General features: G+C 48.2%; 1 protein-coding gene across 2 annotated transcripts in view; it reads left to right on the forward strand.

Moving 5' to 3' along the window:
- Window positions 1–23519, forward strand: part of SLC25A37 (solute carrier family 25 member 37) — a 49048-nt gene extending 25529 nt beyond the window's left edge. Inside the window, exons 2-4 of one of the 2 annotated variants that reach the window (XM_055427234.2) lie at window positions 16347–16575; window positions 18759–18815; window positions 20670–23519. In XM_055427234.2, coding sequence (XP_055283209.1) covers window positions 16347–16575; window positions 18759–18815; window positions 20670–21190 — 807 coding nt within the window. In that variant the 3' untranslated portion in view covers window positions 21191–23519. Of the gene's footprint in view, window positions 1–16346; window positions 16576–16649; window positions 17055–18758; window positions 18816–20669 lie in introns of those variants that run through there. The other variant, XM_088838041.1, reaches the window with a different exon arrangement.
- The last annotated feature ends 3022 nt before the right edge of the window (window positions 23520–26541 follow it).

Raw genomic sequence — 26541 nt, forward strand, 5'->3', positions numbered from 1 at the left:
CTGTCATTCCCTTCTCCTCCTGCCCTCAATCTTTCCCAGCATCAGCATTTTTTCCAAAGAGTCAGCTCTTTGCATCAGGTGGCCAAGCATCGCAGCTTCAGCATCAGTCCTTGCAGTGAATACTCAGGGTGGATTTCATGCTGTCAAAGCAGAGACATTACTTTGCCAACAAAGGTCCATCTAGTCAAGGCTATGGTTTTTCCCGTGGTCATGTATGGGTGTGAGAGTTGGACTGTGAAGAAAGCTGATCGCGGAAGAATTGATGCTTTTGAACTGTGGTGCTGGAGAAGACTCGAGTCCCCTGGACTGTAAGGAGATCCAACCAGTCCATTCTAAGGGAGATCAGTCCTGGGTGTTCATTGGAAGGACTGACGCTAAAGCTGAAACTGCAATACTTTGGCCACCTCATGCAACGAGTTGACTCACTGGAAAAGAGTCTGATGCTAGGAGGGATTGGGGGTGGGAGGAGAAGGGGACGACAGAGAATGAGATGGCTGGATGGCATCACCGACTCGATGGACATGGGTTTGAGTGAACTCCGGGATTTGGTGATGGACACGGAGGCCTGGCGTGCTGTGATTCATGGGCTTGCGGAGAGTCGGACATGACTGAGCGACTAAACTGAACTGAACTGAAGGTACTCTCAAGAGTCTTCTCCTACATCACAATTCGAAAGCATCAATTCTTTGGTGCTCAGCCTTCTTTATGGTTCAACTCTCACATCTGTACGTGACTCTTGGAAAAACCATAGCTTTGACTAGACGGACCTTTGTCAGCAAAGTGATGTCCACAAAGTAATGTACTTATTATATTTTCTCATTTGAGCTTCCCAGGTGGAGCTAGTGGTCAAGAATTCACCTGCCAATGCAGGAGACACAAGAGACATGTGTTTGTTATTCATTTCTAGAAGCATATGGAGTAGAGATTTTCACCCATGAGGCCACTGAAAGGCAAAGAATTTTAGTAACTTCGCCAAACGTGTGCAGCTCAAAAATAGTGCAGTGGTTAAGGATGGGGCCATTACTGTGTCCCCAGATCCTAAGAACGGAGTCTGGCGTGTTGTCAGGGCTCAGTATGTGATGGGTGACTGACTGGATGAACTTCAGACCCCAGACACTGTCTGATTGAATGAAATTTCTTTGAGATTCCCCGATAGGGATTTTTATAGCAAAGAGAGTCCCTTATACTGCAAGGAGATCCAACCAGTCCATTCTGGAGGAGATCAATCCTGGATGTTCATTGGAGGGACTGATGCTAAAGCTGAAACTGCAGTACTTTGGCCACCTCATGCGACGAGTTGACTCACTGGAAAAGACTCTGATGCTGGGAAAGGTTGGGGGCGGGAGGAGAAGGGGACGACGGAGAATGAGATGGCTGGATGGCATCACGGACTCTGTGGACATGAGTTTGAGTGAACTCCGGGAGTTGGTGATGGACAGGGAGGCCTGGCGTGCTGTGATTCATGGGGTCGCGGAGAGTCGGACACGACTGAGCGACTGAACTGAACTGAACTGAACAGTTGAAGGAGGGTCCGGTGGGCAGGATCTGGGAGTTGAAGAGCTGTCCTGTCCTGGCGCAATGGTGACCACCTCTGGTAGCTTAGGCAAGTCATGCAACTTTTCCCCCATCAGCCAGGCAGCGCTGCGTGAGCTGGATGGGTGCGACAGGAGAACTCTGAAATCAGAAGGAAGCCCAGAGGAAATCCCCTCCCCACCCCTGTCACGCAGAACAGGTGATGGCTGAGCTTTGGGGGCTGAAGCAGGGAGTGGGACTGTCTGAACTCTGCTTCTTCCACACACAGTCAGTGTGCTAGCGCTCTGAGTGTGGGGAGGGGTATGACCATGAGCTCCCGGGTCACTTCCATGGGGGCACGTGTATTAAACTTCTAACGTGCGCAGTGGTGGCTTAGCAAATTTGCCCAGATGCCAGGAAGACAGAACACCGGGGAGAACGAGGTGTCTTTCCAGTTCTGCCTCTGATGTCTTGTCCTCACTTGTGGCTGGGGTGTTTTTAAGCCAATGACATAGACAAGACCACTGAGTCTGGGGAGGCCTCTGGGAGGCCAGGTGAGTGAAATGCTTCCTTGCAGGCAGCCTGGCCACTGGAGCATTTCGGCTCGCCTGGTTTTGAATGCTGACCGAGTGCTGGACGTTCATTGTCGGTCAGGGTGTCTTTCCAGCCCACAGCCTGAATGGACAGGTGGTTCAGGGTCTTTTCCAGGAGAGAGGTGAGTTCATGTTGAACTACTACTAGTACCCAGTTCTGTGTGAGCCTGGTGGTGAGGCTGACAGCCAGAGTCGGAGAACAGTGATGCTGTGTGACCTCCAAGGGACTAGGTTCTGATGGCCTGTAAGTACCGCCTGGATATAGAGACCTCCACCCATCAACCCTCTGCCCCTGGCCCTTTGTGGACTTCAGCATCAAGGATTTAGGTGTCTTTGAGGCATCAAGGCTACTCGATCTTTAAAAGGTTGTGTACTTGAGCTGGTATACATGTGACTTAGCACAGTTGTAGAAGTGGGGTGGCATCCCTGGTGGCTTAGACGGTAAAGAATCTGCATGCTGTGTGGGAGACGTGGGTTCAATCCCTGGGTTGGGAAGATCCCCTGGAGGAGGGCATAGCAACCCACTCCAGTATTCTTGTCTGGAGAATCCCCATGGACAGAGGAGCCTGGTGGGCTACAGTCCTTGGGGTCACAGAGTCAGACACTACTGAGCAACTAAACACAGCACAGCATAGAAGCAGGGCACATCAGAGATGAGGGAGAAGCTGGAGGTCATAAGTGACCTTTCCAGTCCACATTTTCATGAGGTGGGGATCATGTAGCCTGTTGGTTAAGGGCATGGTTTGGAGCCAGTCCATCTGACTTCCAGTCCTTTCTATACTCTGTGACCTTGGGTCCAGTTGCTTATCCTACTGTGCCTCAGTTTCTTTGTCTGTAAAGTGGGTAGAGTTAACTGGTGATGTGACTGCTTAATTATTATAATTATTTATCTGTAGAGGCACTGGGGCTCAGAAAAGTAAGGCAGTTTGCCTAAGGCCACACAGCCATTTAGGGCTTCCCTAGTGGCTCAGTGGTAAAGAATCCACCTGCCAATTCAGGAGACATGAGTTCGATCCCTGGGTTGGAACGATCCACAGCAGAAGGAAATGGAAACCCACTGTCGTATTCTTGCCTGGAAACTCCCAGAAACAAAGGAGCCTGGCGGGCTGCAGTCCATGGGGTCACAAAGAGTTGGAAATGACTGAGCAACTAAACAGCAACAGCACAGTCCTTCCTGCCGCGTATGGGGCTTGAACACTGGAACCCAGCCCTAGCTTGTCTAGTTTACTAGAGTCAGGCGAGGTGGGTCGCAATGACCAGTGGTCCAGACTTCTGCCGCACCCAGTGCTCCCTGCAACCCCCTCTCTGTTTCTCAGTGAGATCTCCAATCCCTCCCGTGAAATTCCAACCCTGTTACCTGTAATCTTGGGAATTTGGCTGCCTCTAGAGCAGAGGTAATTTAATCCTTTGGGCGGGCCACCAACTAGGTTCTCCGAGCGTGTCCTCGGTATGCTGGATCTGAGCCAGGTACAGATTATTCCATCCCTCCCTCCTGCTATAGACTTTTCTCCAGAAAGGGAAGAAGAAGCAGGTTTGGCTCCCAAGATAAAGGTATGTGGGAATGGCATCCTTAGAGCCACAGGCGAGGTTGTGCTGTGAGCTGCTGCCTGAGGGTGGGGAGGGAGACCTCCATGGCTGTGCTATTACAGTGGCCTTGCAGCCTGTATTTCTTGGACTTCCTTGGTGGCTCAGACAGTAAAAGCATCAGCCTACAATGCTGGAGACCTGGGTTCAATACCTGGATTGGGAAGATCCCCTGGAGAAGGAAATGGCAACCCATTCCAGTGTTCCTTGCTTGGAAAATCCCATGGACAGAGGAGCCTGGCAGGCTACAAAGAGTCGGACACGACTGAGCGGCTTCACTTCACTTGCAGCCTGTAACAGGACGCGGGACCTGGTGGAGAGGACTTCTGTTGCCCGGTGCCTTCTCCCAGATGTGGTGGATCCCAGCTGGCTTGCCTTCTGTGCAACTCTTGTGTCAAGTGAGGGACATAACCATGGAAAACACTTGACTGGAAAGTAAATTCCAAACACCTTAGCAAGCTCTTCAGGCAGGGCCTCTCCTAGTCCAGCCCCGACCTGCCTTTTCTCCCAACCAGCAAATGTGGTGTTGTTGTTGTTGTTTAGTTGCTAACTCTTGTCTTACTCTTTTTTGACCCCATGGACTACAGCCTGTCAGGTTCCTCTGTCCATGGAACTCTCCAGGCAAAAATACTGGAGTGGGTTGCCATTTCCTTCTCCAGGGGATCTTCCTGGACCAAGGATGGAACCTGAGTCTCCTGCATTCTTTACTGCTGAGTCACCCAGGAAGCCCCAGCAAGCGTGTATTCATCCATCATCTAGGGTTCGGCCACTCTCCTGAGTTCCAGGCTCCTTCTCCATCCACATCTCACTGCTGCATCCCCTGACACATGCCCTCTGGCCAGGTCCACCTCCCTTTCCCAGACCCACCACCCCATCCACAGCTCCCTCAGCTAGAATATTCTCTTTCTCTGCTCTGTTTACATTTTGGTTTTTCAATCACAGTGACCCCTACGGCTAAGTCAAAAAATCAAATAGTGTGAAAGAGACTACAGTGACAGTTCCATTTATTGCCAGTGTGAATACCATCCTTCTTTCCAGGTGTGGCTTAACTAACCCCTCTTCTGCCACCCTTTCTGGGTCGAAGGTGCTCTGGGGTTTGTGGCCTGTTACCAAGAGAAGTAGTGTTTGGTGCTGTGGCTTCTTCACTGGGAGGCCAGGAAGGAACTTGGTTTGGGTTGTCTTGGGGGAATTTGTGTATTTCTACCAAATACATCAGGGAAGCTCTTCAGTTAGTCCTGTTTTGTTTTATTTTATTTGAAGTATAGTTGACTTACAACATTGTGTTAGTTTACTGTGTAACTTACAATATTGTGTTAGCTTCAGGTGTGCAGCAATATATATATATTTTTTCAGATTTGTTTCCATTATAGATTATTATAAGATATTATTCCCTGTGTTATACAGTGGGTCTTTGTTGTTTATCTATTTTATATATAGTAGTGTGTATCTGTTAATCCCAAACTCCTAATTTATCCCTTTCTTCCTCTTTCCCCTTTGGGAACCATAAGTTTGTTTTCTATGTCTGTGAGTCCGTTTCTAAGTCAATTCATCCGTATTATTTTTTAGGTTCCACATGTAAGTGGTATCATCGCTTAATCCTTTCATCCCTAGAAATACCAGCACCTCTTAAGTATACTTCTAGTGGGCCTGAAACTTGCAGGATTGTGTTCTGATGATGTGTGTGAATGACAGATGACCTTTGCAGTCCAGGCCCTGAGCTGTAGAGGCAGCAGATAATCAGGAGCATATGAGGCTGGTTGGTCTGATGAGAAGAGAAGTGTGCCTTTGGTGAACATTGGGCTACATGGGAAGTAAGTGAAAAGACAGCTTGGGCCTGAGGGTTTCCTCACCTATGTGTGAACCCACCCTCCCTCCACATGGGGGCCACCTGAAACTCTGGGAGGTCTGGGCCTTCCCGTAGGCGAGGCAGGGACAGTGACGCCTGATTTAGCCGGAAATGTGTTCCTACCACCTCTCATCTTTTTCTGCTCGCCTCTTCTGCCTGGTTTTCCAGTGAGCTGGCCCTTTTGCTGCTCCCATGTTGTTGTTGTTGTTTTTAAGTTGTGTCCGACTGTGACCCCATGGACTGCAACTTGCCAGGCTCCTCTGTCCTTCACTATCTCCCGGAGTTTGCTCAAACTCATGTCTATTGAGTCGGTGATGCCATCCAACCATCTCATCTTTACTGCACCTTTCTCCTTCATTCCCAACATCAGGGACTTCTCCTGATGAGTTGGCTCTTGGCATCAGGTGGCCAAGGTATTGGAGCTTCAGCTTCAGTGTCAGCCCTTCTCTGAATAATGAATATTCAGGATTGATTTCCTTTAGGATTGACTTGTTTAACCTCCTTGCTGTCCACAGGACTCTCACGAGTCGTCTTCAGCACCACAATTTCAAAGCATCAGTTCTTCTTTGCTCAGATTTCTTTATGGTCTAACTCTCACATTCGAACATGACTACTAGAAAATCCATAGCTTTGACCGTATGGACTTTCATCAGCAAAATGATGTCTCCCATGTAGGGGTTCTCAGCAGAGGCTTTCAGAATGCAAAAGCCTGGACCTCCCCATACACCAGCCCCCACATGCATTCTCCCAACAGCATCCTGTTTTTTGCAGGAAGGAAAGGCTGCTTTAGAGGAGTCATTTTTCTCTTTCTGGTTCCTAAGTTTTCCTTTCGATTAAAAAAAAACAAAACAGAAACAAAGTATGTTCTCCTATGTATCCATTTTTGCCAACTTGAGAGACAAAAAGACACCATTTGGAATTTTGAACTTGGAAATATAACCCAGGTTCAATCCCTGGGTTGGGAAGATTCTGCTAGAGGAGGGCATGGCAACCCTGTCCAGTGTTTTTGCCTAGAGAATCCCATGGACAGGAGCCTGACGAGCTACAGTCCATAGGGTCGCAAAGAGCTGGACACGACTGAAGCGACTTAGCACACAGGCATGCACCTCAGATCATCAGGCATTAAGCCTCGGAGGTTGGGCACCCTGGTCTTACGGGATTTTCTATGTTGCTCTGATTCTGGTTCATGTGTGGGGAGTGATGCTGGTGATATCCTCACGCCTGAGTTTTTATGATTTCTGCACATGTTTTTTTCAAAGGGCCAGGGTGTGACTGTTGGAAGCACCACCAGAGTCCATCCCCTGTAATGAATATGATGAAGCCACAGGTTCCGTCTGAGTCAGGACGCTGCTGTTTTGAACTCAAGTGCTGAAAGTTTTACTGTGCTTGATGTGGTTTGGGGTTCTTCATCTGCTATACATGCCTCCTAAGGATTTCTGGAAGGCGAGATAGGGCTTTCCAAGCCCTCGATGAGGTCTGTGGCTTTGCTCCGGAAGACAATCCTTTCCCCACAAAAAAGAAAAGCTAAAAAAATTTAGAAAGTGCCCCCCAAAAGCCTTTCCCTCCTGGGCTGTGTGGGAACCGGCTCCTGGTTGCAGTCTCTGGCACAGGCGGCTATGCAAGAGGGCTGGGGCGTCCACAACAGATAGATCCCACACACGGCGCCGTGGATGGACCGTGGGTAGAAATGGGCTGCAGGGGAAGGCCTTGCACCCATGGGTGGGTGGCTGAAGGGCTTAGAAAACAGGGAGAGGGCTGGGGGCGGGTCCCGAAGTCCAGCTTTGTGGTTTGTTGATGATGTCTGTGCTCCTTGGAAATATTTGGCAGATGGGAGGGAATTAAACTCACCAACTTGATTTCTAATGCTGAAACAGCCACTGGGCGGCAGATGCTAACATTGTTTGGCATTTTCCTAGCACTTCTAGGTGCCTGAACCTTCTATCCTTTCTCCGGGAAGGGGTCTGGAGCCTGAGTGACCTTCTGGAGTGCAGCCCTCGTTCCTTTATGGGAACAGTGACCCCTCATCATGTTTGTTTGTTCACACCATGAACTTGGAGCCCTGTGCATGCCCCTCCCTGCCTGCCTCCCTATCACGCCTGCCTCCGAGAAGGAGTGTGGCAACTGCATTTGAACGGATGGATGGATAGATTTCCCATTATCTTTTTCTGGTCCTGGAAGTGCTGCATGTTAGGGGAAGTTTTATTACTTATTTTTGAGGGATTCAGAAAGAAAGGTTGGGAATCCCCAGCTATGTCCAGGTCAGGTGGAAGACAGTGATGCAGAGATGCTGTGGGAGCTGGGGCCAGGCTGGGCTTTCCTTTGTGGGATATGCTGGGAGGTCTGAAGGCTCCCTCCTGGGCCCAGCGTGCCCCCTTCTTTGCTGGGGGATACAGATCTGTGACTCTTGGGCAAGTCCCTCTCCCATTCTGGGCCACAGTCTCCCAGTGGAAAAGGCAGGTGCTGAGCCAGCTCTGCTCTCCACCTAGCACTTGAAGCCCATGTTATATGATCCTTGGAGCTCGCTCACCTGGGACAGAACACACATTTTCCACTCCCTCCCTGCCCTCTCTATAAGCTAACAGACCTGCAAGGAGGGTTTGTCCTGTTCTGTCTTCTTGGGGGAGAATTTGAGTAAGGGGCTTGTCCCCTCCATTGTGGTCTTTCTGGCCATGATGGAGCCGGTTCAATAAATAGTGTTTATATCATTAATGTGAGCCTTCCTATAGAATTGATGTTCTAGTCCTTGGGACTGCAGGGGATGGGGGTGGTGGGTGGGACCCGGCGGGGAGGGGTACTTGCTCAGATCAGATGCAGTGAGTGGCAAAACCAGTCTCCTAGTCTTGGGTGAGTGCTGAGTCTCATCCAACTCTTTAGGACCTATGGTCTGTAACCCACCAGGCTCCTCTGTCCTTGGGATTCTCCAGGCAAGAATACTGGAGTGGGTTGCCATGCCCTTCTCCAGGGGATCTTCCCAACACAGGGATCGAACCCGCGTCTCCTGCATTGCAGCCGGATTCTTTACCCACTGAGCTACCTTGGGACCCAGGCACTATGCTCCATTCTGCCCTTTTGAGAGCAAAAGCAGTGTGCAAATTGACATGGAGTAAGTAAGCTCTGTCCCAAGCAGCACAGGGCTCGTCCTGCTCATTTGTCCCCCATGCCCCTTCTCAGGTCTGGTCTTCCAAGCTGTTCCCTGCTGCCTACTCTCTGCAGGGGCTCCCCAGGAGATCCTGCTAACCCCTCCAGTGATCTCTGCACTTCCTGCTTCCAGGATGTGTGCCCTTGGCCACAGCTGTGTTTTCTCAAGCGTATTCTGCAAGGTGCAATCCATCATTCAGAGAGAAGAGGCTTCCATGGCCAAAGACAGATGTTGGAGTGCCTTGAAACAAAGCTCCACAGTCGACTTTCCTGCAGAACTTCCCAGAGTCCTGGATGCACTAATGTACATTATGAATTTCCAAGAGAGGAGAATTAAAATGCAAAGAATGGCTGTTTATGATATGGAAATAGGAGAGCTGGACAGCTTGGCAGGAACTGAAACCCCAGGATGAAATTGTTTGTTTTTTTTTTAAATTCTAATTTCTGCTCTCTCTCTGTGCCTCTTCATTCATTCATTTTGTTTTTCCTTCTAGCCCTTACACCCTGCCTTTTTAAAAGATTGTGGTAAAATATGCATAACGTCAACTGTACCATCTTGCCCATTTTCAAGTGTTCTATGCAGTGGTGTTAAGTACGTTTATGTTGTTGTGCTCCCATCACCACCATTCATCCACAGAACTCTACATCTTGCAAAACCCCAAATCCTACCCTTTAAACAATAACTCCTCACATCTGCTCCTGACAGATCATCATTCTGCTGTCTGTCTCTATGGATTAGAGGTCTCTAGGACCTCAATAACCTCAGATATGCAGATGACACCACCCTTATGGCAGAAAGTGAAGAGGAACTCAAAAGCCTCTTGATGAAAGTGAAAGAGGAGAGTGAAAAAGTTGGCTTGAAGCTCAACATTTGGAAAACTAAGATCATGACATCCAGTCCCATCACTTCATGGGAAGTAGATGGAGAAACAGTGGAAACAATGTCAGACTTTATTTTGGGGAGCTCCAAAATCACTGCAAATGGTGATTGCAGCCATGAAATTAAAAGATGCTTACTCCTTGGAAGGAAAGTTATGACCAACCTAGATAGCATATTAAAAAGCAGAGACATTACTTTGTCAGTAAAGGTCCGTCTAGTCAAGGCTATGGTTTTTCCAGTGGTCATGTATGGATGTGAGAGTTGGACTGTGAAGAAAGCTGATTGCCGAAGAATTGATGCTTTTGAACTGTGGTGCTGGAGAAGACTCTTGAGAGTCCCTTGTACTGCAAGGAGATCCAACCAGTCCATCCTAAAGGAGATCAGTCCTGGGTGTTCATTGGAAGGACTGATGCTGAGGCTGAAACTCCAATACTTTGGCAACCTCATGCGAAGAGTTGATTCATTGGAAAAGACCGTGATGCTGGGAGGGATAGGGGGCAGGAGGAGAAAGGGACGACAGAGGATGAGATGGCTGGATGGCATCACCGACTCGATGCACTTGAGTTTGGGTGAACTCCGGGAGTTGGTGATGGACAGGGAGGCCTGGCGTGCTGTGATTCATGGGGTTGCAAAGAGTCGGACATGACTGAACGACGGAACTGAACTGAACTGAGGACCTCATATAAGTGGAATCATACACTATTTGTCTTTCTGTGACTGGCTTATTTAACTTAGCATCATGTCCTCAGAGTTCACTCGTGTTGTAGCATGTGTCAAGCTTTCCAGGTGGTGCCAGTGATAAAGACTGTCTGCCAATGCAGGAGACACTAGAGACATAGGTTTGATCCCTGGATTGGGAAGATCCCCTGGAGGAGGGCATGGCAACCCACTCCAGTATTCTTGTCTGGAGAATCCCAAGGACAGAGGAGCCTGGGGGGCTACAGTCCGTGGGGTTGCAGAGAGTCGGACACAACAGGTTTACTGAGCACAGTAGCATGTGTCACAATTTCCTTCATTTTAAGATGAATTAAATTCCACTGTGTGGGTGGATCACATTCTGTTTATCCATTCATCCATTGATGGACACTTGGGTGTTCCCTCTCCCTCCTACCTTTTTCTCCTTCTCTGGCCGACAGGTAGATAGAAAATGCTGTGTCCTCATTTGTACGTTTTATAGGCAGAGTTACAGAAAAAGAAAAATGGCTACATTGAGTATCTCCTCTCTGGCTTTAGTCCCTGCCACCTCACTCTCCTCTGCCCACCTTGAGCTTCTCTCAGTCTGTCTTCTGAGACTGCTTTCCTGATCTTATGTAAATGGTACAGGTGATGACTTCTGCTCTCTCCTCTGAACTCCTGACAATCCTTGTCATTCTTCCTTTATCTCTACTTTGCCCATTTATTTCCTCGCTGTCTCTTGGTGCCTGACACCGAGTGGGTGCCCCCTGCAGGCAGATTGGAGAAGTGAAGGTGCCACAGGACTCAAGAGGCACTGGATTCAAGCCTGGCTGTGGGGGTTGCCATGGGCTGAGAGGGAGCTTCCCTGGGTCCTCAGTGCTCACGGACCACTTGCTTCTGTTCTGGGCATGGCTTGTTGAATGTGACCTCTCCTTGAGTAGTCCAACACCTGAGGACAGAGAAGTCCAATGAGTGTGCAGACTCCCAGCTGGCCTTTTATAAGAGGATGGTTGAATCCACCTGCCAATGCAGGAGATGCTGTTTCGATTCACTGTGGGAAAGCCCCTGGAGAAGGAAATGGCAACCTACTCCAGTATTCTTGCCTGGGAAATCACATGGACAGAGGAGCCTGGTGGACTATAGTCCACGGGGTTGCAAAGAGTCAGACACAACTAAGTGACTAAACACACATATGTGTGTGTGTGTGAAACAGAATCACCTTGTTGCACACCTGAAACTAACCTCACCTTGTAAATCAACTACACTTCAGTTAAAAAAAAAGTTTTGAATCAGTTCATGTTGGGGTGATGCCCAGATATTTTTAGACATTTTCCAGGTGATTTTGATAATTAGCCACTGTTCTGATCCTCCCATTCGTTTCCCAGTTGAAGGCTCTGGGGACCAGAGAGGTAGATGTCACAGTCGAGGCCACTGGCCTTGTTAGAGCCCTCGAGGACCAGGATCTCTTCTCTTGGCTCCTTGCTGCGGTGCTGAGTGTTTTGTCACACAGCCCACCCTTGCTTGCCAGGGTCTGCTGGGACTGAGAAAGGCCATCCTCCGTAGGCTGGTCTTGCCACCCAGGCTAGAAATCGTGAGGGAGGAGGCCTGGGCCGCTGCTGCACACCTTCCCCAAGGTGGGTCTCTCCTCTGGGAGTGGGCATGGCAGGAGCCACATCTTATTGACAGGCTCCAGCTAGGTCCACAGGGACAGGCTGCTTCTGCTCTCTTGTGGTTCAGAGGCTCACACTCTGGGCTTGAGAAATGCAGCCAAAGAGGATTTTTCTTCAATGAGGAAAGCTCTAGATATAAAGGATGGTGGGAGGGACAGGTAATTCTGGGAAAGTGTGCTTGTATTTAGGGGCGATAAAGGTGGCTCAGAGGTTAAAGCGTCTGCCTCCAATGCGGGAGACCCGGGTTCGATCCCTGGGTCGGGAAGATCCCCTGGAGAAGGAAACGGTAACCCACTCCAGTATTCTTGCCTGGAGAATCCCATGGACGGAGAAGCCTGGTAGGCTACAGTCCACGGGGTCGCAAAGAGTCGGACAGGACTGAGCGATGGAACGGAACGGAAGAGACGTAGTACTGCTTTACCCTCCTTGGTATCTGAAGTTGTGGGTATGTTTGTTTGCTTATCCGTACATTTAACAAATATTGCCGCCTACCCCCACAGGTGGTGCTAGTAGTAAAGAACCAACCTGCTAATGCAGGTGATAGGGGTTTGATCCCTAGTTTGGGAAGATCCCCTGGAGAAGGAAATGGCAAGCCACTCCAGTATTTTTGCCTGGAGAATCCCACAAACAGGGGAGCCTGGTGGGCTACAGTCCCCGGGGTCACAAAGAGTCGGACACAACTTAGTGACTAAAGTATATATTAGTTTATATAGTGACAACAACTAAGTATATAATATATAAAACTGAAATGACTTAGCATGCACGCACCCCATGATTAGACACTATAATAGGCGTTAGAGTGTGCTGTGACTCAGACACAACCCCGCCTCCATGGAACTTTCTGGAACTCCACGGAACGTTCTGGAAGTCTGTGTGAAAGTGAAGTCGCTCAGTCGTGTCCGACCCTTAGCGACCCCATGGACTACAGTCTACCAGGCTCCTCCATCCATGGGATTTTCTAGGCAATAGTACTGGAGTGGCTTGCCATTGTCAGAAGGATAGGAATAGGCATTTAATTTTCTCAGCCATTCTCTAGAAAGAGGAAGCTGAGGCTTAGAGAGGTTAACTGTCTTGTCCAGGGTCACACCATAAGTGATAAGATCAGTTCTGTCTGATAGCAGAGCTTGCCTTCTGGGCCACCTGGTTGTATCACCTCCTGCCTCAGGCTCCTGGTTTTTATCAGAGCAGTGATCAGAAAAGGCCATGGGAAGCAGAAGCTTCATTTGCTGTAAAACTTGGGAAATTTCAAATATCCTTTAGAATTGAATGCTAGAGAACCTCTGCTGTGCCTGAAACACCATTTCTTCCTCTTCCAAGGACGGCACTTTGCATTTTATTTATTGGCTTCCGCCAGCAGGGCACTTTAGAGCAAAGCCTGGGTTTTGAGTCAGCTACAGCCCTGGTTGGCACACTCTCCCACTTCTTCCTTTTGTCTTCTTTGTTTATAGTGTGTCCTCCATTATTGCATGTGCCTGTGTAAGCTCGGTCGTGTCTGACTCTTTGCGACCCCATGGACTGTAGCCTGTCAGGCTCCTCTGTCCATGAGATTTCTCAGGCAAGAATACTGGAATGGGTTCTCATTTCCTTCTCCGGGGGATCTTTCCAACTCAGGGATCAAACTTGGGTCTCCTGCATTGGCAGGCAGATTCTTTACCAACTGCACCACCTGGGAAGCCTTTTGAAATGAGTTGGAGTAAAAACTCGGTTACAAAGATACAGGGACACTGACCCCATCCATTCTACCCTGGGAATGTGGGGCCCAAGTGTCTGGTAGCTTCTTCTGATTAGTTCAGGGGCATTTTCACTAGTCTGTGGTAGAAAAAAAAGGAGAGGGAACTAGTATTTATTAAAGCTAAATTAAAGACCAGTTTGGTAATCAGAAGTAGTCTTGACTCTTTTTTTTTTTTTTTTGAAGCATTAAAATTGTCTTGGGACTATCCTAGCAGTCCAGTGGTTACAACTTTGCACTTCCACTGGAGGGGGCAAGGGTTCAATCCCTGATTGGGGAACTAAGATCCCTCAGGCCATGCAGCACAGCCAGAAAATAAAGTTCTCTCTTTTAGGAAATGTTTATAAAATAGGGCAGTGGTGCCTGTTGCTTATATTGCTATTATGTTTATATCCTTTCTTGGCAAAATGAAAATTTGCCTACAGTGTGCCCATTTTCTTTTAGGTTTTACTAGCTGGCAAAATCCTATGCCTGAAAATGACCACAATTTTTCACATTGTTCCTTTGAGCCCCGGGGTTCCTGGCGGGTGGATTTCGGCTTTGGGGAGTGAGAGGAGGGCACAGAGCATTTTGTCTCATTTACAGTCAGGCTTTTCTGTTTTATGTATTAGTTTCTGTATGATTTTGTCTGGAGGTTGAAGGGTGTTCCTACCAAAGTTTGGAGACGCTCTAGTCTAGACTGTGCGTGGGGAGAGGAGTAGGGGAGAGAATGCTGCTTTTGCAGGACTGAGCCAGTGATCTTTGTCCATAAATATTTCTCACCTGCTGTACTGGGTCAGGGTTCTTCAGAGAAACAGAGCCAATAGGGTATATGTGTGTGTGTGTGCATGTGTGAGAGTTGGTTGACATGATTGTGGAGACTGGCAAGTACAAAATCAGTGGGACAGGCCAGCTGGGGGCTCAGGGATGTGTTGGTGTTATAACCAAAGATTAGAAGCAAAATTCTTTTTTCCTGGGGGACATCAGGATTTGGTCTTTTTACCTTCTTCAGGCCCTCACCTGACTGAGTGAGGCCCACCCATGCAGTGGCAGGTAATCTGCTTTATTCAGAGTCTAACATGAAAGAAAGAAAGTGAAAGTGAAGCCATGTCTGACTTTTTATGACCCAGTGGACTGTAGCCCGCCAGTCTCATCTGTCCATGGGATTCTCCAGGCAAGAATCCTGGAGTGGGTTGTCATTTCCTTCTCCAGGGGATCTTCCCAACCCAGGGATCGAACCCAGGTCTCCCGCATTGCAGGCAGACAAGCTTTATCCTCTGAGCCACCAGGGAATCCCCAATTCAGAGTCTATTGACTTCAAATGTTAATCTCATCTATAAAGTGATGTTAATCTCATCTATAAAATGTTGCTTCACAGCAGCATATTTGATTGTAGTTGGAGCCAGCCTGAGTACTATGACCTTGTCAGGTTGTTGACATATAAGATTAACCATCACACCTACTCAAGTGCCTGGGGGGTGTGATGGGGATGACAGAGATGGGGAAGGCTGGTCTCTGCCTCCAGGAGGCAAGACTGTACTTAGGAAAAAATTAACACATTATTGACCATTGTGATGTGAAAGAGAGTTGGTTCACATGATTGTGGAGACTGGCAAGTACAAAATCAGTGGGACAGGCCAGCTGGGGACTCAGGGAGGAGTTGATGTTATAACATGTATTAACTCCACAGCATTAGTTTTTGCAAAAATCCCCCAGTCTTTAATGTGTTAAGAACATGACCATGTATTTCAGTGCTAACTTGTAATGATGAAATGTAAAAAGTATTTAGAGGAGATGAGGGGGCGAGGGATGGAGGATTCCAAGGAGTGTTATGGTTGAGGCTGAACAGGAACTTTAACAGCACAGAGGACTCAGATAAGTGAGGACAACGAAGTCTTGAGGACAACGAAGTCTTGAGAACCAAGTGGGAACCCTTGGATAATAATAATACTTCTATTTGACTAGGTCTCTGAGTTTATTACCACCTTCCCTGCTGGCTCAGATGGTAAAGCATCTGCCCACAACGCAGGGGACCAGCGTTCAATCCCTGAATCAGGAAGATCCCCTGGAGAAGGAAATGGCTACCCACTCCAGTATTCTTATCTGGGAAATCCCATGGACAGAGGAGCCTGGCGGGCTACAGTCCATGGAGTTGCAAAAAGCTGGACATGACCAAGTGACTAAGCACTGAATTTCTAAAGAGTTTTCAGATCCATTGTTTCATCTGATGCTTGCAGTAACCTTGTTCTTTTCACTGAGGCTCCCAAGGCCCAGAGAGGTTAAGGGATTCATCAGAAGTCACACAGCTTGCCTGGAGGAGGGCATGGCAACCCGCTGTAGTATTCTTGCCTGGAGAATCCCGTGGACAGCAGAGCCTGGTGGGCTGCAGTCCATGAGGTCACAAAGAGTCGGACACAACTGAAGTAACTTGGCATGCACACACTCACAGAGCTTGCCAGTGTCTGGGCACGTCTTTCTACTCCAAATCCTGCCCCTCATCTTTCACTCGCTTTGCTGGGTACAATGAAATCCATGTGGGTGTGTGTGAGTGCATGTATATGTGTGTGTAGGGGTGGAGGGTTACTCCAGGAAGGAGAAGGATAAAAAGTCATCTTCACTCAGAAAATCCTGTGAAACTATAAAAAACGACCTGTTTTTCTCTCCCTCTCTCCCTAGATCTTCCTTTCCCTTCTGACCAGCTTCATTAATCCCTCTCTTTTCTTTTGTTGCTCTCCCCCAGACACGAATGCAGAGTCTGAATCCAGATCCCAAAGCCCATTACACAAGTGTCTACGGAGCCCTCAAGAAAATCATACGGACTGAAGGCTTCTGGAGACCCTTGCGAGGCCTCAACGTGATGATGATGGGCGCGGGGCCAGCCCACGCCATGTATTTTGCCTGCTACGAAAACATGAAAAGGACTTTAAATGCCGTTTTCCACCACCAGGGGAACAGCCACCTAGCCAACGGTATTTGCAAGCGTTTGTCTGGAGTTAGAAAGGTCTCTCCTTCAACAGACCCTTTCCCAGGGTTCTCCTCCCTGTGACCCAGCTGCCTGACGCCTCATCTCCGCCACGCTTGCTTATGAACCAAGGACTTATGTGTGTGCACACACACCCAGACATACGTGCACACACCCACACAGACACATACACACGTTCGCGCGCTTTTTTTTTCTTTCCCCTCCTTCGCTTTCTGAAGCCTGGGGAGAATCAGTGACAGAGGTGTTTCATTGTTGAGTGGGTTTTGCCTTTTTGCTTTTTTTTTTTTTAACATTCAAAAGCAATTAATGATCAGATCTAGGGGGAAAAAAAAAACCCTGAATAGGAACAAAACTTTTGAATGCTGGATTCCAAAAAAAAAAGTTATGTGGACAGCTTCTTTGAGACTATTTAAAAACTGACCCAACAGGTCTCTACAGCGTCAAGATCTAACTAAGCTTTACAAGGTCAAGAAGTTTTATGGCTGACGAAGGATTTGCTCCTGCGCAAAGGACCTTTCCCTCCTAAACTTCGGGGGATCTGGGAATTTCACCCCCAGTCTCTTCCGTTTGTTGCATCTCTCTGCAAGCAAGGGCTGAAATAGTTTTCTTTTGTTCTGAGGGAGCCAGGAGGGCGGTGGGGTGGAAGGGGGAGTGAGTTGGCCACAGGCAACTGATACGTAGGCTTGGCTTACTGGGTTCGGCTCCTGTGGGTTTGGTTCTGATTGGTTTCTGTTTGGGTCTGGAGTGCATCTCTGGCTGGTGGCACCAGGAGTCTTTAACAAATTTATTTTTCAGCAGTGGAGATGTAGATGTAACTGCAGAGCAACTTTTTTTAGCACCTTCTCCAAAGCATCCTTCCCATCAGCAAACCTTGGTAAAAATGACTCCATCTGGCTGGTTTGCAGACATTTATTTTGCTTTTTAAAAATCGGCCCCTACTTTCATTTGTCCAAACGGTCACCAAGATCTGCAGTCTTGATATCTCCAAGTTCATGGTCTCAGGGCCCTGCTTTTGCTAAAACTGCCTCTTTAGCTCCTTGGCGCCTGGACCCCTTGGAGGCGAGTTTATGTTTATGTCAAGGTCTGCCCAGCACAGTTACCGCTTCACTGTGGTGTGCTCTGGTTGCATTCTGATCTTTCTGCAGATGATCCTACGTGTGTGTGGAGGAGGGAGGGGGTTACATAAGCATTTCTGAAGCTTTAGCCTGTGTCCTTCATTTCTCCCACTTTCCAGCGATTGTCTTGATTATTGGGCAGTGTGACCTACAGAGAGAGGAAACCCAGAGTCCAAAGCAAAATTCCAGGCCGGAATCTGGCTTTTGAAGCCAGGCCAGAGGAGACCTGGGCTTGGTTGTCCCTGAGACATGAGACATGGCCACCCCTGAGATATGTCATTGCTTTGCAAACTAACCCGGGTAATCTGCCATCGGCAGGTCTTCTGAGCCTTTTCCCCTTGGCCATTTGCTTTTAAAAAAAAAAAGCCTGGCTTTTATTAAGGAATTTTCTTAAAGCTGCCTCTTTTTTTACCCCCTCCTGTGTGTATGTCATTGTTATTTAATTGGTAAATCATGTCCCACTCTGTGACCCCATGGACTGTAGTAGCTCACCAGTCTCCTCTTTCCATGGGATTCTCTAGGCAAGAATACTGGAGTGGGTTGCTGTTTCCTCCTGTAGGGGATATTCCCGACCCAGGGATCGAACTGGCGTCTCCTGCATTGCAGGTGGATTCTTTAGCACTGAGCCACCTGGGAAACCCCTCTGCTTGTATACATGATATCTCCTTCGATGGCCCCAATTTAAGGGCAGAGTGAGTTAATCTATAGACAAAGGCCAGGGATGAGAAAGAATTAAAATTTCAGTGGTGGAAAAAGCCACCAAAGTGTGGTTTCTGGTAACATCCCGTGTTGGCAGGTCTAGCCTTTTCCTAGGGAAAATGAGGTTTCTGCCGAATTGAAATGTGAGTAACGGTGTCTGTGTTACCTTCCCCATTTTTATCCAGGATTTTCCATGATTGCTTAGGGTTTCAAGAGTCGGTGCTCACCTGGGTGGATGGGTAGTGAGTTTTGCTTCTTAGAAAGCCAGGTCCAGGGTTCTGTCTGACTTTAGGTTCCAGGAACTTCCTGAGAAGCCCCAGTCCCAGAGGGTAATTTTCTGGAGTTTGTTTTACAGGGATAGCTGGGAGCATGGCCACCCTGCTTCACGACGCAGTCATGAATCCAGCAGAAGGTAATGTTTCATGATCCCAGGGAGAGACAGCAGGGCCTGTGCAAAGGGGCAGGAGCAGAAGTAGGGGGTGGGGCAGAAGGTTGGGCAAGGGGACTCCTGGCCCCCAGTCAAAATAAGCAGAATTCTTGACCGTGTTCTCAAAGGCCTCGAGAAGGGATATGAGCGTTTAAGCTCTGGGTTCCTGTTCGCCCAAACAGAGCTTCTCAGGGTGGGATCCATGGACCAGTAGCATCTGTGCCTCCTGGGAGCGTGTTAAAATGCTGATTCACAGATCCCACTCCAGACCTACTAAGTCAGTAGAGCTGCTTAACAAGTTCTCCTGGCGGTTCTTTTATATGCTGTTGTACTACTCTGAAACCTGTGTGTGCACACACACAGACACACACCCTGCTGGCCCTTGTTCACTGTTACCAACCGTAGACAGATTTAGAAGAAACTTGTCTGAGGTCATCCATTAGGGGTTATGTTCAATTTGCTTTTTTAAAAGACATTTGAAATTATTACGGAAAATTTCCAACAGGCAGATGTAGGGAGAAGAGTATGGTGAACCCCTCCCCCCCACCAGGTATGCATCATTCTACTTCATAAATTAACGTTTGGCCACTTTATTGTAGCTGTCTCCTCTCACGTTACCTTTTTTCCCCCCTTCGAATTTTGGGAGCATTATAGAACAATTCTTAGCTGTGCAGATGAGTTCTGTTGGCTTTTTCTATGGCCTCATATCCTTAGCCAGCTCGGGTCTGAGTAGGGAGGGGTGTTTGGACCTGGTGCCGAGCACAGTTTCAGCTGGGTTCATCTCTCTGTAAGATATGGGCCTCTCTCCTGCTTCCTTTCTCATCTGAAAACGGTCCCTTGCCAGAAGGGAGAATCAGAGGTTAAAAAGTGCAACATCTTAAGTATTGTAAGTTTGGTTTTGTCTTTTAAGGTTACAGTTTATCTGCTCTCAGCTGCCTCCCATGCCCCATCAGACAGGAAATGTGTTCTGACCTTCCAGGACGTGAGGGGTCAGATGGGGAGGCGGGCTGCTGCTTCTGTGGGTTTAAGGTGATTCAGTCAATGACCAGTTAGTTAGCCTATGTCAACTGGGCAAGAGTTTTATTTCAATTTGTTTTTTTCAAGAGATAAAAAAAAATGAAGTTCAACTCTCCCCTTTTCTCCTTGACATTATATCTATGTAAGGACTTTATTCCTTTAGAATTAAAGCACACTGTATGTGTTTATCTTGCAGTGCTTGGAGACAATTAAAATTCTAAGCCTAAGGGACCGCAGTATTTGTCCTTTGAACCACCAGTTACTTTTGTATTAACAAAGCCTGAGTCCTCCTTGGAGTTTGTCATCGAACTTGGGCTAACATCATTCGAGTGTCTCTTTCGAGAGCACTGAGACTCAGAAGCTAAAAACGCTGTCAGCGGGGTAGAGACCACTGAGAATAAAAGACAGGCCCCGTGTCCAGTAGACGTAGTGGGACAGAGGAGGGCAAAGGAGCCAGGAAGCAGGATTGAAATCCCCGGCGTGTGTGATCCCCAGGGCAGCCAGGACCTGGGGGATCAGCTCGGGGAGTCTGAAGTGGCTGCCTGGTGTGGGGGCCACGTGAACCAAGAGTCAGGCAGGAGAAACGTCAAGAAAGAGCCACCTCGTGGCTCCTGGCACCGGGTCCCGGAGGCATGTGTTGAACCCGGGATGGCCCGGACCTGGCCCCCTGGCGGTGTCTCGGGCTGGGGCTGGGTGTGTGTGCTAGCTGTCCATGCCCTGTTACCCGTGTCTAAACTTGCTTGTTTCTCTTTATGGCTTGGCTTCCCATCTCACTCCGACCCGGGGTGGGGCCAAACCAACCCCCCTGCGGCCTGACCACAGTCGTGAAGCAACGCATGCAGATGTACAACTCGCCGCACCGGTCGGCCCTCAGCTGCATCCGGACAGTGTGGGGGACGGAGGGCTTGGGGGCCTTCTATCGGAGTTACACCACGCAGCTGACCATGAACATTCCCTTCCAGTCCATCCACTTCATCACCTACGAGTTCCTGCAGGAGCAGATCAACCCCTACCGGGGCTACAACCCACAGTCCCACATCATCTCAGGCGGGCTGGCTGGGGCCCTGGCCGCCGCCGCCACCACCCCCCTGGACGTCTGTAAGACCCTCCTCAACACTCAGGAGAACATGGCCCTCAACCTGGCCAACATCAGCGGCCGGCTGTCGGGCATGGCCAATGCCTTCCGGACGGTGTACCAACTCAACGGCCTGCCCGGGTACTTCAAAGGTGTGCAGGCCCGGGTCATCTACCAGATGCCATCCACCGCCATCTCCTGGTCTGTCTATGAGTTCTTCAAGTACTTCCTCACCAAACACAAGCTGGAGAATCGAACTCCCTACTAAAGGAACGGGCTGTGGGAAGTGACGCTGGCGTCTTTGATTGTGCAAAGGCTCTCTCCCTGCCTGCGCCCACTCCCCTGCCCTCACACTAAGATTATTGGGGCATGGGGTTGGCAGGAGGGGCCTTCTACGCGCCCTGACCCCTTCTTAGAAGGAGGAGAGGACAGGACAGCTGCTTACCCGATGGCCATCTGCCAGGACATACCAGGTGACAGCAGGTGGGGACAAGACTAGCAGGGGAGCGAGAAATTGCTATTTCTCTTCCTCCCCCTGAGAGCGATGTAGCTTTTCCTTCAGTGTAGCATCTCCTCCCCTAGAATCGTCCATAGATCACACAGGAGGGAAGAACGTGTGCAGTGACTGAAAACATTAAAGAGGAAAAAAAAGTTATGTATATAAAAATTCCAGTACACAGTATAAAATAGATGGATAATGTTTATCCTTTATTTTTCTATGTAGAAGTTTTTGAATTTGAGTGTGTGCCTGTGTGTGTGTATAAGCAAGTGTTACAGCTGGGAATATAAAGCTGTTTAAAAAAAAAAATAGAGGGCTGAATTTTTCCATTAGATTCAGTTACAGGGCACCAAAGTAGTAAGTACATTGCTCCATGTGGCCTAAAATTGTGTTGAGCTCCCCATGGAAGTTCCACTTGAATGTAAAATAATAAGTGTAAGATGTATATTTTGAATTTCTCTTTTCATAGGGAAAAAGGTACGTTGGAAAAAAATAATACTTTTAGCTCTTTTTTTTTTTTAACCCTTATTCAATCAGTCACCATCATGTGCCTTTTCCTTTTGTCTTTTGCTGGAAATTCCAGGACCAAAGATCTGACCCTGGGGCTTTTCCTCTAGCTGTGAGCTCACCCCGTGCCACACACACACACACATACTGGACGGCAAGCATGGCTCATTCTGGAGCACAGTGGCCCCCAGTGGAATTAGGGTGGCTGGTTTTACTAAAACTGTTTCCTTCCCTTGTGGGTGACGTGAATGTATGCCTCTCAGGGCTAGCACTTAGGAGCCCTTAAAATGCCAGTGCTTGGCTACTTGTTGGGCAGGCAAATGGGGTCAATCCTACCTTGATCATTGAACTTCATTCTCCATCCACCTTTTAACCCAGGCACTTCAGGTATTCTTGTCTCTGTGTGTGCTGGACTCAGTCCTGATCTGTGTTTCCCTGTGCAGTTTTAGGGATTTTAGAAACACAGGCTGTGTACCTACGACATTTATCTGTTTCCCTTGCCTATCACGAATGTCTCCCTTAAAGAGCCTCTCACCGCCCAGGTCCCCCTAGCAGCTGCTGAAAGGACCTGGGCCCTCGTGCACAGTCAGAATGCTTCTTGAACCATCTTCAACCTCGTGTGGTACATACACACCACCTGGGGACATGCCGCCTTGTTTTCTGAAATGGCACATCTGAGCCAGATTATCCCTGGAAGCAAATGCAAATCTATTTCCTTCAGCCACGCCTTCCCAGGCCTCTCTCCAAGACCCAGTGGCTTCGCAGTTTTCTTTTAAAATGAGTAGAAAGCAAGTGTGTGTTTTCATTCTGACCCAGCCTCGTCCTGACCTTGACCTTTGGCCCTTCACCTTAGGCAGGGTCCATGTTGTGCATTGTCACTGGGCTCAGACCCGGGCTCCTTGGGGGTGCTCTCATTCTCAGGAAGAACTCGGGTAGTCCTGGGACATTAGCATCTTGAGACCTTGCACACTGTGCCTCCCAGAATAGTTTGCAGGTTACGGACAGCAGACACCCACGTCAGACAGCTCCCACATGTGCCCGATGAACAGGGTCTTCTCCTGGGCTGGGAGGTTTGACTGCTGACCTATCCCCTCTCAGAGGTAGCCCCCACTCCCATCTCCCCAGTGGAAGTCTGTTGCAACAAGCTTCCGTCCCACTCAGGGATGCAAAATGCCCATAGAGATCAAGCTGCTGGGGGAAGTGTTTACATCTCCCTAAACATACTCTTTGTTAGTGTTAACGTTTGGCAAATGGAAGAAAGACCAGGTCGAATTCTGAAATAATTATTCAGCCTCCCCTCCTTCATACACCACCGTGCTGCAGAATATTCCTTATTTCTTAAGGATGAGTGTGCCTGTTGAATACAAATGTACTGCTGCTGCTTAACCTGCGAGATGCATGGTGTATGTTACCGTGGTGGGCCAGTGTTGTTTCTTAAATGCTCATTGTAAATATCATGGTTTCTGCCTCTCAAGTCATCACCAACTCTCAGAAGAAGGGGAGAAATGTGTGTTTCTGTGTGGGGATGTTTCTGATGTGCTGCTACAGTTGTGACACTGGAGCTATGGAAAATAAAGCCTTGATCTTTGAAGTGTCGTGGGTTCTGTGGTAGGGACATAGACATGAGAGGGAAGTGGATGGAGAAAAGGAACCTAACTCAGGGGACTTGGGCCTCCTGCAGTCTCGTGCATTAAGGACCAGGATCTGTGGATTAGATGGAGAGTACCCTTCAGCCCACTTATCAAAACTGAAGCAGATTGCCACTTTGGCCAGCCCAGGGATGGTCACGTGAGAAGCCCAGGGTATGGTGGGGAGCCTCCTTGGCTTTTGCTCAGCTCTGCTGGGGAGGGTGGCAGCTCTTCTATCTTTGTGGGACCACGAGGGTGAGAGGCTGATGGTACCTGCGATGCCCAACCCTCCTGCCTGCTACGTTCTTGTCTATCTTCTCTGGCTCTCTCTCTTCCTTCTTCCCTTTGGGCGTGTGCTAAGTCACTTCAGTTGTGTCTGACTCGTTGTGACCCTAGGTACTGTAGCCCACCAGGCTCCTCTGTCCATGGGATTCTTGAGGCAATAATGCTGGAGTGGATTGCCATGCCCTTCTCTAGGGATCTTCCCAACCCAGGGGTTGAACCTGCGTCTCTTTTGTCTCCTGCATTGCAGGCAGATTCTTTTCCAACTGTGCTACCCCTGGCGCTTCTTCTGATTCCTTTCTAAGTTACACCTCCACCAGGTACAGCTGCTTTCCCTCTGAGTGCCATCCTAATGTTCCTGACAATATTCCAATAGCCATCTAAGGCAATAATTGGACAAGTACTCAAAAATGCCCATCCCAGGCTTGTTCATGAAAGTCAAATCTGGAATCACACTGGATATCAATCAAGAAGTTAAATGACTGGGGACTTCCCTGATGGTTCCCTGATGATAAAGACTTCGCCTTCCAATGCAGGGAGTACAGGTCTGATCCCTGGTTGGTAAGCTAAGATCCCATGTGTCTCATGGCCAAAAAATCAAAAGGGAAAGCTGAAGCAATCTTGTAACAAATTCAATAAACTTTTAAAAAGGGAGTTAAATGATTTATAGAGCACCTGAGCTCTCCTGGTATTCTAGTGGGAAGAAGTTTCGCCAGGGATCCCAGATCAGATACATTGTTTAAAAACTTGGACTTCCCAATACATTAATAAAATTCGAGAATACTTCCAAGCTTAGTCATTTCTCTAGTGAAAGTGTTAGTCAGTCATGTCCAAGTCTTTGGGACCACATGAACCTTAGAGGCCACCAGGCTCCTCTGTCCATGGAATTCTGCAGGCAAGAATATCAAGAGTGAGTTGCCATTCCCTTCTTCAGGATCTTTCCGATCCAAAGATCAAACCCAGGTCTCCTGCATTTCAGGCAGATTCATTCCTCTCTGAGGCACCAGGGAAGCCCAGTCATTTCTCTAGCCTTACCTCCTAAAAGTAACATTACTTTGGGGACATGTGAGGCCCCTTTTGTGAAGAGATGGAGGATATGTGATGACTCATCCACGGTTTAGAATTCCATGGTTATCTGTTGACATGGCTTCTTTAAGAAGCTCTTTACTTGTGGTTATTACTGGTGGCAGCCGTAATCTTTCACTTTCCATAGCGTGTGGGCCATCGGAGGGGAACTACTAGAGGATATAGGACACAAGTCCCACCTTAGGAAGGACAGCCCAGCCCGTGACTGCTGTCATCTGAAACTCCTATGTGAGAAGAAAAATTGTAAATTCAAGGTCATAGTGGAGATTTTGGGGTCTCTATGCCAAGGCAGTTGAAACTTGGGCCTTGCCTTAAAGTTCTTGTGAATTTCTGTTGTCAAGGACTCACTGCTGAAAGCTCGTACTACAAAGCAGAACACCTTTGAAGCTCAGGGCGATGGATTGTGAACACTCGGTTCTTTGTCATTGTCACCCTGACCCTGACCCTTGGTGGCTGTCTTTAAGAGAAGTGCTCACTCAATCATGTCCGACTCTTTGTAACACCATGGACTGTATCCCACCAGGCTCCTCTGTCCATGGGATTTCCCCAGGCAAAAATACTAGAGTGGGTTGCCATTTCCTTCTCCAGGGGATCTTCCTGACCCAAGGATCGAACCTGAGTCTCCTGCATTGCAGGCAGATTCTTTACCACAGAGTCACCTGAAAAACCCCCATACTACACTTGATCTTAGCCAAAAGGTTTTGGGAGCCTTTGTTCTCATCATTTGGATGTGTGTGAGTAGATTCTGGCTTCTGCTGAATGTTGAAAATATTCTCTTAAAGGATGCTTCTGGCATTGGTTGACAGGTGACAGATGTATATCTCAAGATTCAAGTTTTGAATTTCATGCAGTCAGGTGAGTGAAATAGGACAACAAATCCTCTCCCTTTGCCTGATTGAATCTGTATAAAGTTTGGAATAAAATAATTACACATTTTAATAAAAGTAATTATGGATACCCATATGCCATTTTTTCCTGTAGGGCTGGACTTCACAAGGTTTTAATGGATGTTGCTTTATAGTAACCACTTTCAATAAGGAGAATCCATGACAACTGAAGTTACCTGGAACTCAAAGGAATGTCCAAACTTCAACTGCCTTGGGTCTAGCACTAAAAGAGCATCACCAGTCTGGAAGCTGGTGACACTCAAGTGCTAGCAGCTTCTTTTGGTTCTTCCTGATTTTCTAGCATCTCCAGTGGTCTTATCCAAGGTTTAATTTAGATAGCTAGGAAAAACCTAAATAGCATAATAAAACCAGAGACATAACTTTGCTGTCAAAGGGCCATCTAGTTAAAGCTATGGTTTTTCCAGTAGTCGTGTATGGATGTGAGAGTTGGACCATAAAAAAAGGCTAAGCAAAGAAGAATTGGTGCTTTTGAACTGTGGTGCTAGAGAAGACTCTTGAGAGACCCTTGAACTGCAAGGAGATCAAACCAGTCAATCCTAAAGGAAATCAACCCTGAATCTTCATTGGAAAGACTGATGCTGAAGCTATAAAACTTTCACCACCTGATGCAAAGAGCTGACTCACTGAGAAGACCCTGATGCTAGGAAAGATTGAGGGTGGGATGAGAAGGGGATGACAGAGATGGTTGGATGGCATCACCAACTCATGG

The sequence above is a fragment of the Moschus berezovskii genome, chromosome 7, assembly GCF_049115385.1.
Source record: "Moschus berezovskii isolate FMDL1 chromosome 7, NW_MosBer_1.0, whole genome shotgun sequence".
NCBI classification, from domain to species: domain Eukaryota; kingdom Metazoa; phylum Chordata; class Mammalia; order Artiodactyla; family Moschidae; genus Moschus; species Moschus berezovskii.